We start from the raw sequence: 15389 nt of genomic DNA on the forward strand, positions 1-15389 counted from the left end.
GAGCTGATTGTCTTGAGGGATGGGTTAAGGTTATATATGGATATGGGTATCTCAGATTTTTCTATTAACTCTGATTCTATCTTAATCGTGAATTCAGTATCTAACAGGGTATCTGAGCTATGGAATTGTTGGTATTGGTCTGAGGAAGTTATGACTCTATGTGACTTTCTTAGAATTCAAATATTTTTCTTTTTGTTGAAAAAGTAACAGAGCGGCAGATTGATTAGCGAACTTGGTGTGTACTTCAACTATATGATCTATTTTTCTCGGTGATCAAACTCTTCCTAGAGATCTTAACCTAATCGTCAGGGAATGTAAAGTTTGGTGGCCAATTTTTAGAATGTAAAGTTTGGTGGCCAATTTTTAGAATGTAATTTTTCCTTTGGATTGTTTGGTGGTGTTTTGAGAGTACGAGTGCCTCTATTATTTTGGGTTAGGGTAAGGCGAGTTATGTCCCCCTTGTATTATTTAATTATACTTTAGGGGTTTTCCCAGTCCAGATAATATTTGGTTTAAAAAAAAAAAAATTCTGCTTTCTTTCCCGTGGTGAGGATTTTGTGCTTTTCTCGATATAATAGCAAATATCGGTATTGTATCGGTCGTAGTATTAGAATCAGTTGAGATTGACTTCCGATCCTTGATCGAGTTGAATTGATTATCCATAAGGACCGTATCGTTTCAGGTGAAAAAGAAAAAATAAAACGTACTTTTCTGAAAAGCAGAGGGTTAAAACGAGGGTAAAAAGGATCGATAAATATCGATCCTCTCCGATACAGATTCGGATCGACAGAGACCGATACCGATATCGATAGCGAGAACTAATTGCGAGAGAGAGAGAGAGAAAGAAGAGGAGGAAGAAGACGACAAACAGAAACACTTGCAGGCAGAATAACGAACATACACAGACCGAGATTTAAGAATTAAAGAATAGAGAGGAAGAGATTCACATCGTTGTGAAACTAATTCGGCAAATCTGAACCCAAGGAACCGCAAGGTCTTCTCTGAAAAAAGGTTAGCTAGTTAGGGTTTCGCCTTTTCAGGAGCGGAGGAGTAGTATGTAAGAGAAAGGGGTCGTCGACGGAAGATGGTGAAGAGCAGCAGCAGCCGTCGTCGTCGTCGGTTACAAGGAGAAGGAGAAGTTGTAGGATGAGAGAGAAATCGGAGGCCGAGACTCGATAGCATTCGAGAACAACGAGAAGGAAGGAGAAGATTAGGTTGGCCCCTCACATTGCTTTGAAAAAGCTCACTAGTTCAATGGTGTTGGTGGTTATTTCAACCGAAAGACTGAACTCTCTCTCTCTCTCTCTCACACACACACTATTTCTCTCTGCTTTCGTTCGCAATCACAGCACAAGAAGTTCAAATGTAAAGAATGAGACACAACCTTCCGTAGAGACAGAGAGAACAAGTGGTGGGCGAGAGAAAAAGAGGAAGGAATGTCGACGAGAAAAGAGGAAGGAATGTCGACGAGCTACGGTCCTGGAAGTGCGAGGTTTCGTTTTGACGATGGGCCTTCTCCGAGGCTGAGATCTTTGTCTTTGAATTCGAAAAGCCGTTGCCGATTGTCTGTACCTCGTCTCCCATCTCTCTCCATGTCAACCTCTCCCCTGTTGTATGCGAGGCTGCTAAAATGCTCCGGGTTTGTAATTTCATCCTTTATTTAGGTTGCTTTGTTCTCGTTTAATATGGTTTTAATTGATTTGGTCTCTGTTGATTATGCTAGTCTAGTTCGTTGTATGTGTTCTGGTTTCAAAATAACAAAGTCGATACTAAAATGGTCTGTTAATTGTAAAATAGAAAGTATATTAATATGTCCATTATCCCTCTGTTTTGAGTTACCAAATCAAAGATAAGAAGGGTAAATCAAACACGTCGGTAGAGAAAGAGGAAGGAAGTCTCAGGGGTAATGACCAAAGAAAACACATGGAAGCAAGGGATACCACTACTAAGATAGTTCAGTCCATTGAGAGTTTTAATCTTCTTGATGAAGATTGATCTTCCCCCTCTAAAACTTATAAACTCAGTCCTCGTCCTCTTTTGTTTCTTCTATTTGATAAAATTCTTCTCGACCTTATTTCAATATCATGATGGTATTAATTTTCTTCCTTAAAATCCCAAAATATCGCCAATCTGATAGATCTACTTGGTACAGAACTAGGACACTATATCAAGTAAGAATGAGTAAATAAATCACAAAATTTACAAACTATCTAATATTTTATGATACGCTCAAATTACTATATGCCATATCCCCAAGGAGGATAGTAGAGTAGCTATTTTTTTAATGATGATAAAATTTCTAAGAACTGCCTTGGTCCTGAAGTTCTGGAGTTAAAGATGAAAATTTTGATATGCTGAGCAAAGAGATAATGTAATCCCTCCTTAAAACTTTTTATTATTCTATTTCCGAAATAAAAATTTCTAGTCTAATATGTCGTGAACTAGAGGAAGGTTTTCTCGGTAAAAATAATTGAGAAGATGACTAGAATAGGATGATTTTCTTTTAAAAGTAAAATATGTACCACTTTCGCTTAGATAACCATTTGGTATGTTATATTGGGGAAACTGTTTGGCATTGTCATGCTATATTGGGAAACTCAAGAGCATATGCAGTTTAAATGCTTCCCATAAGTGTTACAGCTAAATAAGAAAATAATTGTACCCTAGCTGTATTTGGGATTTCAAACTTAACACTTTAGCATGTTTTCCTTGGAGGTGTTAGCTCCATGACCTACTGTCAGTAGACCTGAATTCTTTCCTTCTAAACACTATTTACCTTTTTTTTTTTAAAACAAATTCATATATATTCCAAATTGGTTGTTTTTATAATTTTGGAGAATTTCAATTCAAGCCATTAAATAAATACATTTTATCATCTTTGTGTGTGTGGGGGGGGGGTAGTTTAAGTAATTAGATTACATTAGACTAGTCATTTTTTATTTCCCTCATAAATCAAATTGAGTCATGAAATTTTCTCCACGAGCCTTAGGCTGTGACATCTTGTTGTAATTTAACTTTTCCTTTGTCAGTTTCTCCATATATGAACCAAACTTCTTAATCAAATGTACTGTTCAACAGTCTCAATCGACAAAATTTTCTTAAGATCTATTGTCATCTTGATGATTAATTCAATAGCTCAAAACCTAACATACTCAATCATGGCATAGGTCTCAATTGATTCCAAATAGGCTCTATTGTTTCTCTAATGAGGATAATAGAGTATGAATGTACTTGAGTATATAATCACTATTAATAAAATTTAGCGTAGGCCTTTCTAATTCTAACTTGAATAAAAGAAAGAAAAAGTAATGGTCCAGTACCATTGATCTTCTTCTCTGTATGAACATCCGTCAATGTGAATTACGAACATATGCACTAATCACAGCTTAAACACTCTTGAATGAACTAATTACCCTCAGATTATAATTAACAATATCTTATTAGTTAATCATAGAGATAAGAGGAAAAGGAAGGAAAACAAAAAGAGAAAGTGATTATTAGTTCAACAAGCGTGCCAGGTAATACCTTCTTTTTACATCTGATTTATGGGTCAATTGGTTTAAATGAAAATTTATTATTTTAACTTTCTTTCTAATAAGTTTCTAATTTACAATTAGGATTCCATAGCAAGCACAAAGTACCTTATTCTGTATAGATTAAATGTTTTCAATATGATGATTTCATTACAGCTAGATGATTCACAAGGAATGAAACATACACAACTATATAGAACTTTCCCCACAAAGGTCAATATTGGACAAACACAAAATTATCTCTCTCTCTGTAAAGCCCTCTATAATTTCTCTATAATTTGCCATAGCTGGCAAAGTGGTATACATTTAGTTGCTCTTTTCTTCTCTACTGCCTGTCATATCTGCTTCAGTATAATATCTTGGCTCTTTGACCACAACCATGGATGAGAAAGTTTCAATTGACCAGTTGAGCAGTACTGAAGTCTCATTTTTTGGTCTTCGAGTTCTTCTTGTGGATAATAATTCCACATGCCTTAGGATTGCTGAAACACTGCTCCAAACATGCAAATATGAAGGTATTCCAAGAAGATTGTGTGCTTAATTTTTCCAAAATTTAGGTTATTAGATCATTCACTTACCCATTTGCTTTATGATCTAAATCTATGGATCCTTTACGGCTTTCCCATTAGTTGTAAACTTGTATGATATGTCCTTGCAAAGGAACCATGGTGGGAGGGACACTGCATGTCCTCTTTTTCTGGGGTTTTCTATCACTGAAGGGCTGAGTTAGGTGGTGGCAGTGGCAGGGGCAGGGGCAGGGGCAGGGGCAGGGGCAGGGGCGTGGAAAAATTGGGTGATCTATGTTTTTGCACGTGTAATTTTAAATCATCCACAAAATCTATCTTCCCATGTTCGGTGTCTGTTTATTGTCCAGTTGGAGGATTAATTCTTAATTGGTTTTGTCGTGTTTTTTCCTTCTGCTTTTGATTTTGTGAATGCAACAGTTGCTTTTTTCTTCCATGCTTCTCATTACTGTTAAGAAAATCATTTGATCACGATCACTATCTTCAATATCATTTTCTTCTGCTTTATCTTGTTAGAGTTCATCTGGCGTATTGGATTGTATGATTTATTTTTCTTATTTATATATTTAGTTTATTGTTTTGTTGTTGGGATTCTGAGGTGAGAAGATAAGATATATATATTTTTTGTTCCTGAGGGCTAATATCATCTTCCCTCTTTTCTGCCAGATCTCCACTTCTAAGATCATATCTGATACGTTTCCTCTACCCTGTTTTGTGATGCACATGAGTGCCTCTATTTTGTTTTTGTTTCGTTCTTCTCAGTAACAGCATATTTAATTGCAAGATGATGTGCTTGTGGGGACATGTTAATTCATTCTCTCTCCCCCCTGTAATTATTTTACTTTTTCTCTTAACATATGTCAAAGTATGCCTTTTTCTTCTTTACATTTTTATTTCAGCATGGAAAGACGCAAATGTTGTAACGACTTCCTGTGACGTGTTTTTTAGCATTTAATGCAGATGGCCAAAACATTAATTGTGGGATTTTAGAATTGGCCTTCTCGGGCTACCTGAGAATTTGAGTTAAATGCATGGTTTAAGATCTCGGCGAGATCTCGTTTTTTTAATTTAGCGAGATGAGATCACAGGCAAGGTGTAAAAAAGACGATCTTGGCAAGATCTCGCCAAATCTCGCCTCTCTCTCTACTTTTTTGAAGAAAAAACACTAGGGAGCAAGAATTTGGTGCTTTTGCTTGAGGATCTCCATTCCTACACTCATTGGAGCTTAAAGAGTAGAGAATATTACCTCCTAATCCACATTTGGAGTTACTTTTCTTCTCACTAACTTCTTAAACCCAATTTTTTTTTTATGGAAACATCATCAATACTTGTTGGTTTACATTGGATTTTTTATATATGATGCATATCACTAATCTATGGATTTTTGGAGGGAAATAAAATTTTCTTTTTAAAATTTTTTTTATGTTCTTATTTTTCTATTTAAATAATTGATGCATACTGACCTTATGTTGTTATGGAGCTTATCTTATGTCATTTCTAATTTTCAATGTATGTTAATGTGACTCATCAGTCATCAATGTTAATTGTTAGTCAATTAAGTTATTATCTATAATGTCTTTTAAATTCTTATGATTATGGTGTTTCATGTGTTGATTGTGGATTGAATAGAGCATACCGGCCCAAGATCTAAAGAGTCGGAGACTACTTACATAGGGTACGAAGTCAAAGTACCATTTTAAGTTTGGTTTTAAAAAAACTGATGTTTCCATTGTGTTTAGAAGTCCTAAAATAGGGTAGATGATGAGTCACCGAGACTGTTGGAATCTGATGAGTCCACGATAGGGGGAGTGTCCCCATCGTGGAATGAGTCATAGTCTAAGTGAGTTAGGATGAGTTAGTTTTCTAGTTTAAGTAAGTTCCATAGGCTTTAGAGTCATACTCAAAGTATGTAATTGATCATACTCAAAGTATGTAATTGTTTCATAATTAATATAAAGAGAGTGGCTGGCGGTAGATTGTGATTTATCGAACAATCAACCGCACAAGCCTTACTCCCCAATTCCTTTGTCTTTCTCTTCTTTCCTCTTCTTTGATTCTGGTTCTCAAATTTCTACATGGTATCAGAGCCATGAAGAAGAAGAAAAAAAAAAAAAAAATCAGATTAACCTGTGTTTGACTAGTGTTGCTGGAAAAAAAAAAAAAAAAAATCTCTGTTATCGTTTATACTACTGCTGGCCGATTGATTTTTTTAATTGGAAACTGATTGTTTCCTGCTGCTGCTGCTGCTATAATCGGTTTCCAAGGTTATCGACTGCTATTGCGACTGTCATAGGAAGAAGAAAAGGGTTCGCTGATTGCACTTTGGATCTGGTATGTTGGTGAATTGTTTCTTTTCTCCATCCCTATTCCAGCCGTACCATGGCTGCTCCCAAATCAGGTTTGAATCATGGGTGCTGCTCTACTGTCATAGTCTATTCAACGCAAGGAAGAAGTAGAGTGAATCGTGGCCGAAGGTCTCTGTTTCCTTCCCCTTTCTCCTAGTTCTCCTTTCTTTGTTGCTGAAAACCTGTTTTTTTGGCTTGGATGATTGTTGCCGTTGCACCTTCAGATATAATTTCAGATAATGCATTCTATGTTTCCCGATTACAAGAACTAGGGTTGCCTGGGTTTATCACAGTCAATGGTTGAAGCTGTTCCATCTTCTTATGCTGCTGAATCGATTTTCTAGTTGCTATTGAGTTGCTACTTTGCTACTCAAATTCCGCCAGAAATTTCTTGGTTTTGAAGAATCGCTGGTTTTGTGAAGAAGCTCTCCCTTGTCTTGCTGGTTGCGTGAGAATAGAAATCTCTCTTTCCTTTTTATTTGATTTATTAATTGACTCCCCATAATCTACCCTCTTTTTTTGGTAAAATTCTACCCTATTTTTAGTTGCTTTGAAAATTAGTCCTTGACTCATGTTACTCCCTTTCATTCCCATATTTGTTTTGTTATTTTGAAATTATTCTTGCCCCTCCTTTACCCCCTTATTTACACATTACCATTGGATTATTTCCCCTTTCTAGTTTACCCTTTGGCCTTGGATTGCGGTTTTAATTGAAGTTCCATTTTATTACTAAATTACCATCCCACTTTGGAACTTTCATTATTACAAAAGTACCATTCCCCTTTGCAATTTCAATTTATTTACCATCCTGCCATTCTCTCAAAGACTTCAACCCATTTATAGTACTGCCACTCCCTTGTAAGATCGAGAGATTTACAAATTTGCCATTTAATCATGGGTATTTTGATTAATTACGGTTCTGCTATTACTCCTTTGTTATTGCCTATTATGAACTTGGATGGGTCTATACCAAACCCAATTGGGTATTTTGACTCAGGTTCAGCATAATTGAGGATTGCATGAAGTGATTATAGAATTGCCATTGAGCATATACATGAACCATTTTATTGCTTTGGTGGGCCCAAATCACATCTTTGGGATTTCTAGTGTTTTTTGGCACTGGCATTGGCATGCCATGGTAATTGGAGATTGTTTGTTCAGCATTGCTGCCGTGATGGGGAGATTAGACATTATTTTATGCTCTTGGTTAAGAGTTTATTTGGGGTGTTGATTATTGGAATTATTTGTTCACTTATGACGCTACACGTGAGGGGGAGATTGGAGATTTTTTATTTGTTGGAATTATTTGTTCACGTGTAATGCTATACGTGAGGGGGAGATTGGAGATTTTTATCTGCTCTACACAATTCATCAATTGGAGATTTTTATCAGTGAAGATTATTTATTAGCTCGTGTATTCAGTAACAATTTTAGTTTTTGAAGGGCAACACTAATGATGTGATATCGTAAGATGAGGTGATCTCTTAAGGATCTAAGTTACTGCCCTCCATCTTTACCTCTTTTAAAGCATGATATGGTGTATTTTGAAGATTAATTGTCCTCCTTATGCGACTGAATTGATTCCCTTCTTTGAAGATCGAGTTCTTCCCATATATTGAAGATCGTGTCTTCCCTTATATTGAAGATCAGGTCTTCCCTTATTGGAAATCAAGTTCCGCAATTATAGGAGAGCATCTGTCATTGTTACCTATTTGCTGCTATGGTATTTTGGATTGCAGTTGATGATATCTACTATTTTTGCATTTTTGGTTCTTCCTTTTGGAGATTGAGTCTTCCTTAGATATTGAAGATCAAGTCTCCTCCTCTTGAAGATCAAGCACTGCGCATGTTGATGATTATCTACCGTCCACTTTGTTTGTTGCTAGTGCTTCGACATGACATTTTTTATCTACTGATGCTACTGATGTTGGTGTGCCTGAGTTGATATCACTTTCGATTTTATGGTGGTTGATTGAAGTTCCTACTGTTCATTGGAGTCAACAATTACTATTCATGATTGGTGATGCATTTGATTTTCTATTATTGTTGGTCCAAGCTGGAGTCTTTCTTTCGATACATGTATACTCCAGCTTGAGGGGGAGTGTTAGAATATGATAAGTCCACGAGAAGGGGAGTGTCCCCATCGTGGAATGAGTCCTAGTCTTAGTGAGTTAGGATGAGTTAGTTTTCTAGTTTAAGTAAGTTCCATAGGCTTTAGAGTCCTACTCATATTATGTCTTTAGAGTCATACTCAAAGTATGTAATTGTTCATAATTAATATAAAGAGAGTGGCTGGCGGTAGATTGTGATTTATCGAACAATCAACCGCACAAGCCTTACTCCCCAATTCCTTTTGTCTTTCTCTTCTTTGATTCTGGTTTTCAAATTTCTACAGAGACCAATCACCGAGTTGACTGCGAAAAAACACATGATCTCGGCAAGATCAGATCTTGCCAGATCTCTCCTTTTTGGATCAGTGAGATGGGGGGTGAGAGTGAGTTCTTAAACCTTAGTTAAATGTATGCTGTCATCTCATGGTCCCGAATCTAATTCTCGGCCAGAATTTGGAACTGTAATTGGTCTCTGCATCACCTTAATTAGACCTCTAGTTAAGAAACAGCATCCCCTGTGCATTATAAATATCCTGTATGCATGATTTCATCCATTGAACTTCCAAAGAACCTGAATGCAATTTATCCCTGTAGACAGCCAGCCTCGTTTTAAGCGGCAGTTATCTAGAAACTTATTTTGTTGGTGATCAAGAAGCATACATATGTCACTTATAATTTGAAATTTCAATATACATTTTAGGGACTGATATATTTGTGTTCCTTTTGCAAATTGGTACCGTATAGCTTATTAATAGATCTAGACCTGGAGGTTAACTGCAAATTTGCTCTTCACATTTTGTTCCTATTCATAGTTCTTGCTGTCAAAAAGGCATTGGATGCACTGGATGTTCTTCGGTGTAGTCGAGGAGGATTTGATGTCATTCTGACAGAGGTTCACATGCCTGAAATGAATGGACTCGAGCTTCTTGACAGCATAAATGCTGAGTTCAAGCTTCCTGTTGTTAGTAAGTTCCCGAAAGATTTTCTCTCTTTCCAAGTAAATGACATGATTGTGCAGTTTTTTATTTATAACATAATTTTATATCTGAATTAATTTGTTCTATATCTTGTACTTCAGTGATGTCTTCCGACACCAGCAAGCAGCTTGCTTGGAGATGTTTGGAACAAGGGGCTTCATATTACTTTGTGAAGCCTTTAAATATTAACAGTGTTGGTAAGCTTTGGCAATTTGTATTTTTGAAAAAACATGTTGAGTACCAGTGCAATATGGGAAGTGTTCAGGAATCGCTGTGGTCTGAGGAAGCATTACAGAAAGGTATTGAGTGTACAGCCTCAGTCAACAGAGAGATCTTTCTATTCCAGAATAAAAAAAGAATGGTTTGGACCACTGAGCTTCACAAAAAATTTGAGCGAGTTGTCAATGAAATAGGTGTTAATGGTAAATGATCTCCAGCATGAAGCTCAAAACATCTCAATCATCTTTGCTAACTATTATATTATTGATTTTTTTTTTATTATTTATTTATTTTCCTTTATCCAGGTGCTACTCCAAAGAGAATACTTGAGATGATGAATGAACCAGGACTAGAAAAAAAGCATATATCCAGTCATTTGCAGGTACAATAATGTTTAGGTTGAGACCCACATACACACACACATACACACACACACACACATATATATATAACAGCCACTTTCATGTTATTTTAACCATCTAAAGCTTCTTCTTTAAGGAATAAAAGGACAGCGGGGTTTAGAATTTGACCAGTTTAAAAATGTAGGGTATTCAGAATTACCAACACATTATTTTCTCTAAAATCCTCTTGAAATTCCAATGATGTGTGGTAGGTCATAGGGGACCTGGGATATACCGTAGGGATTTCACACATAACAGAAGGGTGTCAATGGGCCCAAGTTTCTGGATGGCTTGAGGGTGGATAGGGGAGAGGGTGAGTGTGTGGGGTGGCGTGGGGTGGGGTGTGGTGGGGCTCTTCGGGGGCCGGCCTTGGGGATGCTTCTGGGAGCTGTTGGGTCGAACAAGACTGGTTCAAGCATGGTTGGTAGTCCTCCCTCTGGAAGGCGGGAGGTGTGTTAGCGAGCAATTGGGTGTTGGGAGTGTGAGCTCTGCTCATTAAGGTTCGAGCCTGCATGCTGATGAGTTTCCTCCCTCCAGAGCAGTTTTGTGGGGCCAGTTTTAGGTGTGAGGGGCTCGGTGGTGACGACTATGTTAGAGGAGGAGATTAACACTATGGTTTGGCAGTGGTTGAGCTTGAAGCAGCTCCCTTTGGTCCGATAAGGAGAGTAAAAAAGTTTGGATAGCCAACTGGCTCCCTGAAGTGGAAGTCTCTTTGATAGACTCTTGGGTCTTCGTCTTCAAATTCTCCTCTGAAGAGGATAAATATAAATTGATTGAGGGTGCTATTTGGTTTGTTTAGAGGAATCCTGTTGTGTTAAGGCCATGGACTCCATAGGCCCACTGAACGTGGCTTTTGCTCCACTCCATGCCATTATGGATGAACCTCGCAAACTTACTGTTCCACCTTTGGAATGAAGATGCCTTGAACATCATAGGGAGTAGTGGAGCACCATTGGAGTCCCCCCCCCCCAAAAAAAAAAAAAAAAAAAAGGGACAAATGGACGAAGTCTAAGGGGAGTTTGTCGTATGCCCAACCCTATATGGAGGTTTCCGTGGAGGAGCTAATTAAATCTATTGAGATAATGGTGGAAGGAAGAGACGGACATTCTCCCAAGAAGTGGTATGTGATTGGAGGCCCTTGAGGTGTGTTGTATGCAAGGTTTTAAAACTCGATCTCACCAGCCATCTCGCTATCCCAAAAAACGAGATCTGGATCTCGCTGAAACCTTGTATTTTTCGGGTGGTCGATTTGTTGGTAGATCTCAGTGGGCATATGGCCTTTGTAGGCCTTGAAAATGTGTATTTACCCTATTTTAGCCATTCTAAACACAATGGAAACATCAGATTTGCAAAAAACAAACTCAAAATGGTACTTTGATAATGTAACCTATGTAAGTATGCGGTGAGTCTTCGAACACTTCATCTAGTATGATATATTCATCAGTCCACCTTCCACAAACACCATTTTGACACAACTTAATAATTAGAATAAATAAAAGCCATAATTTCTAATTCCTATTGCTGATTGATGAATCACATACATTCAAGTAACAACTAGCAAGTAAACATAAAGCCATAAAGTACATAACATAGATATACTTACATAGTAAACAATTGGACATTGCATCTCCATCCTAGAAACCAAGACTCCTAGTACTGAAATGAGTGACGGGCCATATCGAGTTGAAAAAATGGGAGCTAGAGGAAAAAAGAGGCGAAACCAGCGAGAAATCTCACCAGTTCGAGTCGAAACATGGCTTTAATAGTATAGTTTGGCCCAAAAATGGACCGAGATGAACCGAAATGGTTCGAGACGAGTTATTGGACAGAGATCTTGGCGAGATCTCGAAATCTCGCTCGAGATATTGCAGTTTTTCTTCCTCGCTTGTGTGAACAACTCGCCTTTTCAGAAAAAAACGAGATCTCGCCGAGTTCTTGAACCATGGTTGTATGCACGGAGTCCTTGAACCATGCTTGTATGCCTCCTATTTGGACACGGAGAAAGCTAATGCGACCAAAAGGTTAAGGCATAGGAAGACTCCCTTCATTCTGGTTTTGGAGTCAGTATAGGTGTCGTGGATGACTTTTAGAATATGCGGTCCCATAGGAGACGACAACCTTCTAGAGCTTCCGATGCCATAGGGGGTCCTTGGGTGTGAGGTGTCTCAAGCAACCATAGGATTCTTGTGAAGGGGGGAGGCAACCATAGTTTTGGTCGAGCGACAAGAGGCTGGTTTGGGCCCACACAGGTGGCAGGGAATCTGACCCAAAATGGGTTAGTTTCATCGAATTCCATGCATACACATATGGAGGAGGTTCGAAGTAGGGAAAATAGGTTCTCAATTCTGGAGGTTTTGGAGGCTGTACAGAAGCTGATGGCTGGTCTGGTGTGTCTGTCGAGAGACAGTTTGAGTTTGGGGGGATGGGGTTCTGAGCCTGCAGACTTGTTCAAGCAGGTGGAGGTTTCTGAGAATGGTACGTATTCCATCCTAGGAAGCTTTGCCAGGGCTACTGCGAAGAACCTGCAGGGGCAGTTCCATTCGTGCAAACGCTAAAGTCTTCTTGCTACTGTTCTGCAGCCTTTTGAGGGAGCTGGTATTCTGGACGATGGTGGAGATAAAGTGAGAGGGGTTAGGGGTACCAGGACCGACGGAGAATTGCTAGGCTTTGTAAATTTAGGCCTAGTCACCTACAGAAGGGCAAGATGTCTGGTTTGTTAGAGGACAACAGGGATGGAGTGTTGGAGGCCAGTAGGGTGGGAGCATTGGCACACAGCAGGGATGGGGTGCTGCGGACAGTAGCGGGTTGCGTTAGAGGCCAGCAGGGTGGAGAAGTGTTGACAGGGATGGGATGTTGGTTAATAGTAGGGGTTGTGATGTTGCTCAACAGTTGGGGGGGGGTTGCTTTGGAGGCCAACAGAACCGATGCATTGGAGACTATCTATACCTCTATCCATCCAACATTTAGAATGAGCAAATCGCCCTTATTTGCAAATGTTTAGATTAGGTTATTTATAGGAGCCAATGTAGTACATGTTTTACAATATAAACAATTACGCGTGGAACTGTTTTACATGGACCTGATTGGAAAACACCATATAGACAGAAGATATGGCAATTCCAGCAATTGGATAGAGAATATATGGTTTGATTAGTCGTGTTAAAGTTTATACTAAAATCCAACCAAATACCCTGCCATTTATATGTATGAGAGTAAATGTTAATACTTTTTTATGAAACTAGTATTACAAAGAGATTAAATAGGAATCATTGAGGATTCTATAGTGCGAATAACAAGATTGGGTGCCTTATTTGTCAATTCAACTTTAAATAAAAAATTTATATTGATTGCCATTCTTCTAGAGGGTGGACCTTCGTGCAACGGTAAGGTTGATCCACTGTGACCAAGGTGGTCATGGGTTGGAGTCAGGAAAAACAGCCTCTGCAAATCAGGGTTAATGCTGCGTGCATTATGACCCTCCCTGCAGTGGCGGGAGCATGGATTAAAAGTCATTTGAATCAAAGGCTAATGGTTCCTTCATAACTCACAAGGCAAGGCACCCCATGCAGTGCTCAATATCTGCCATGTAGTAGCTTAGTTGGCACTAAACCAGTGGCTTGCACATACTATCCATCTTGTAAATTTTAATGAAAATGCACTAGTCTTTGTGGCGAAATTTTTTTTTGGAAAATTTTGCATCATTATTCAATGGTTGACTATTGTAAATTTTAAAACATGATGGGTCATTTGTGGTTGAGCTAGGGCCCAAATCTTGATACATTGGTTATTCAACGTAATTTCTTACTCATCCAGCAGTTTGTTTCACTAGAGAAGCCCAGCAAGTCACTCAAAATTGTAGACTGTTAAGGAGTAATTTCCTTTGTGCTGCCACAAAAGCACCGTTGTCTTGTATCAAATGAAGTTAATATACTGCAAAACTTGCACAAAAAAAAATATACTGTAATTTTTTCTTTCTTTCTTTCTTTATCAAAATATTATGGAAACTAACAATTTTCTCCTTTCTATGAAATCCATTACGCAGAAGTACCGTTTGTCATTGAAAGCAGGTGAGAAGCAACAAGAATTTGATGATGAACCAAGTCTAAGTTCACTAGATGAAGAAGATGAACTCGTAAACTTTTCATCAGCACCATCACCCCCAGTTTCCAATACAAAACAAGGAAAAGCTGAATGTATGACATATCAAACAAGTAATGATAGTTTCCCTGTGCCCAACTTTGGGTACCCAAAGTCATTTCCAACAAGCAGTTCCGGAATGTTGAAGCAACCTTTGCCTGATCTTGTTGCCTATTTTAATCAGAAAAATTACATCAACTGCTCATCTTCCCAAATGATACCACATAATGTTAGAAATGAACCATCTTTCTATAGTGATAATGCCATTGGCTCTGTCAGCTCTCTGGAAACATTGAAAATGGTTCATCAACAGTCACAAATGACATTAACTACTCAATCATCATCAGTTTCTTCAAGTAGCATTGCAAGTGCAAACCAGTTGCCAGCAATGTCTAGCAACATTATTGAAGAACCACCATCGGTGCAATCACCAGGACATCTACAAAATGACGATAAAGTTATAGAAGAAGCAGATGATATCCTATTCAATTGGATGAACTGTGGCTCTATATTCGAAGACTTCGATTTTCCTGATCATTCAGTGGAGGTAATCTCAGCAATAGATGTACTAACTATTCTAGCCTGTACTTAAGTCCTCAAATAAGGTTATTCTGGTGCTATATTCATTTCAAATATGGCTTTAATTATATATGTATTTTGGATGACTTATGCTATTACTCCTCTTTTTATTGCTTGCAGAAATAAGTTCATGAAGCAGGAACAGAAACTGAATTTAATATCAGTGGGCACGAATTAGAGGGTCAAACCTGGGAGAAACTTCATCTTCATCTTCATCTAGATAAGCGCTTATTGATTCAATTTGATGCCATATTTTATGAGACTAAGTACTGTCGTATAAATTTTATTGTGATTGCACATTTTCAGTCTAAAACTTTTAATTTTTTTTAATTAAACTTTGTTTGGATTCGTTAATGTCTTCTTCCATTCATTTCTTTCATATGAAACTTATAGAATTATTTATCCAAACTTGTTTGCATTGTATTATTTTTCACAGTAATTTACTGTAACATTCTAGCAATCAGAAGTGAGTCTCTCCGACTCTAGTGATACAAAACTGTATTGAAAGATGAGCAGATGACCCCCACATGTGTGGAGTGTCACTCTTCTCCACATAGGGTTTT

At 38.0% G+C, this 15389-nt stretch overlaps 1 protein-coding gene across 5 annotated transcripts; it reads left to right on the forward strand.

Annotated features, from left to right (window-relative positions):
* Nucleotides 1-831: 831 nt before the first annotated feature.
* Nucleotides 832-15234, forward strand: LOC122079788 (two-component response regulator ORR21-like). 5 transcript variants are annotated; one of them, XM_042646506.1, is made up of 7 exons: nt 832-1214; nt 1350-1639; nt 9326-9478; nt 9592-9912; nt 10015-10091; nt 14153-14794; nt 14947-15234. In XM_042646506.1, exons 3-7 carry the CDS (start codon nt 9412-9414, stop codon nt 14950-14952), a joined length of 1113 nt encoding a protein of 370 aa, XP_042502440.1. In that variant the 5' UTR covers nt 832-1214; nt 1350-1639; nt 9326-9411; the 3' UTR covers nt 14953-15234. The 5 variants fall into 5 exon arrangements, with proteins under 5 accessions (XP_042502440.1, XP_042502439.1, XP_042502442.1 ...); XM_042646505.1 differs by having other exon boundaries at nt 832-1639; XM_042646508.1 differs by lacking the exons at nt 832-1214; nt 1350-1639 and adding an exon at nt 1671-4048 and having other exon boundaries at nt 9592-9687.
* Nucleotides 15235-15389: the final 155 nt, after the last annotated feature.

Source organism: Macadamia integrifolia, chromosome 5, assembly GCF_013358625.1.
Source record: "Macadamia integrifolia cultivar HAES 741 chromosome 5, SCU_Mint_v3, whole genome shotgun sequence".
Lineage (NCBI taxonomy): Eukaryota > Viridiplantae > Streptophyta > Magnoliopsida > Proteales > Proteaceae > Macadamia > Macadamia integrifolia.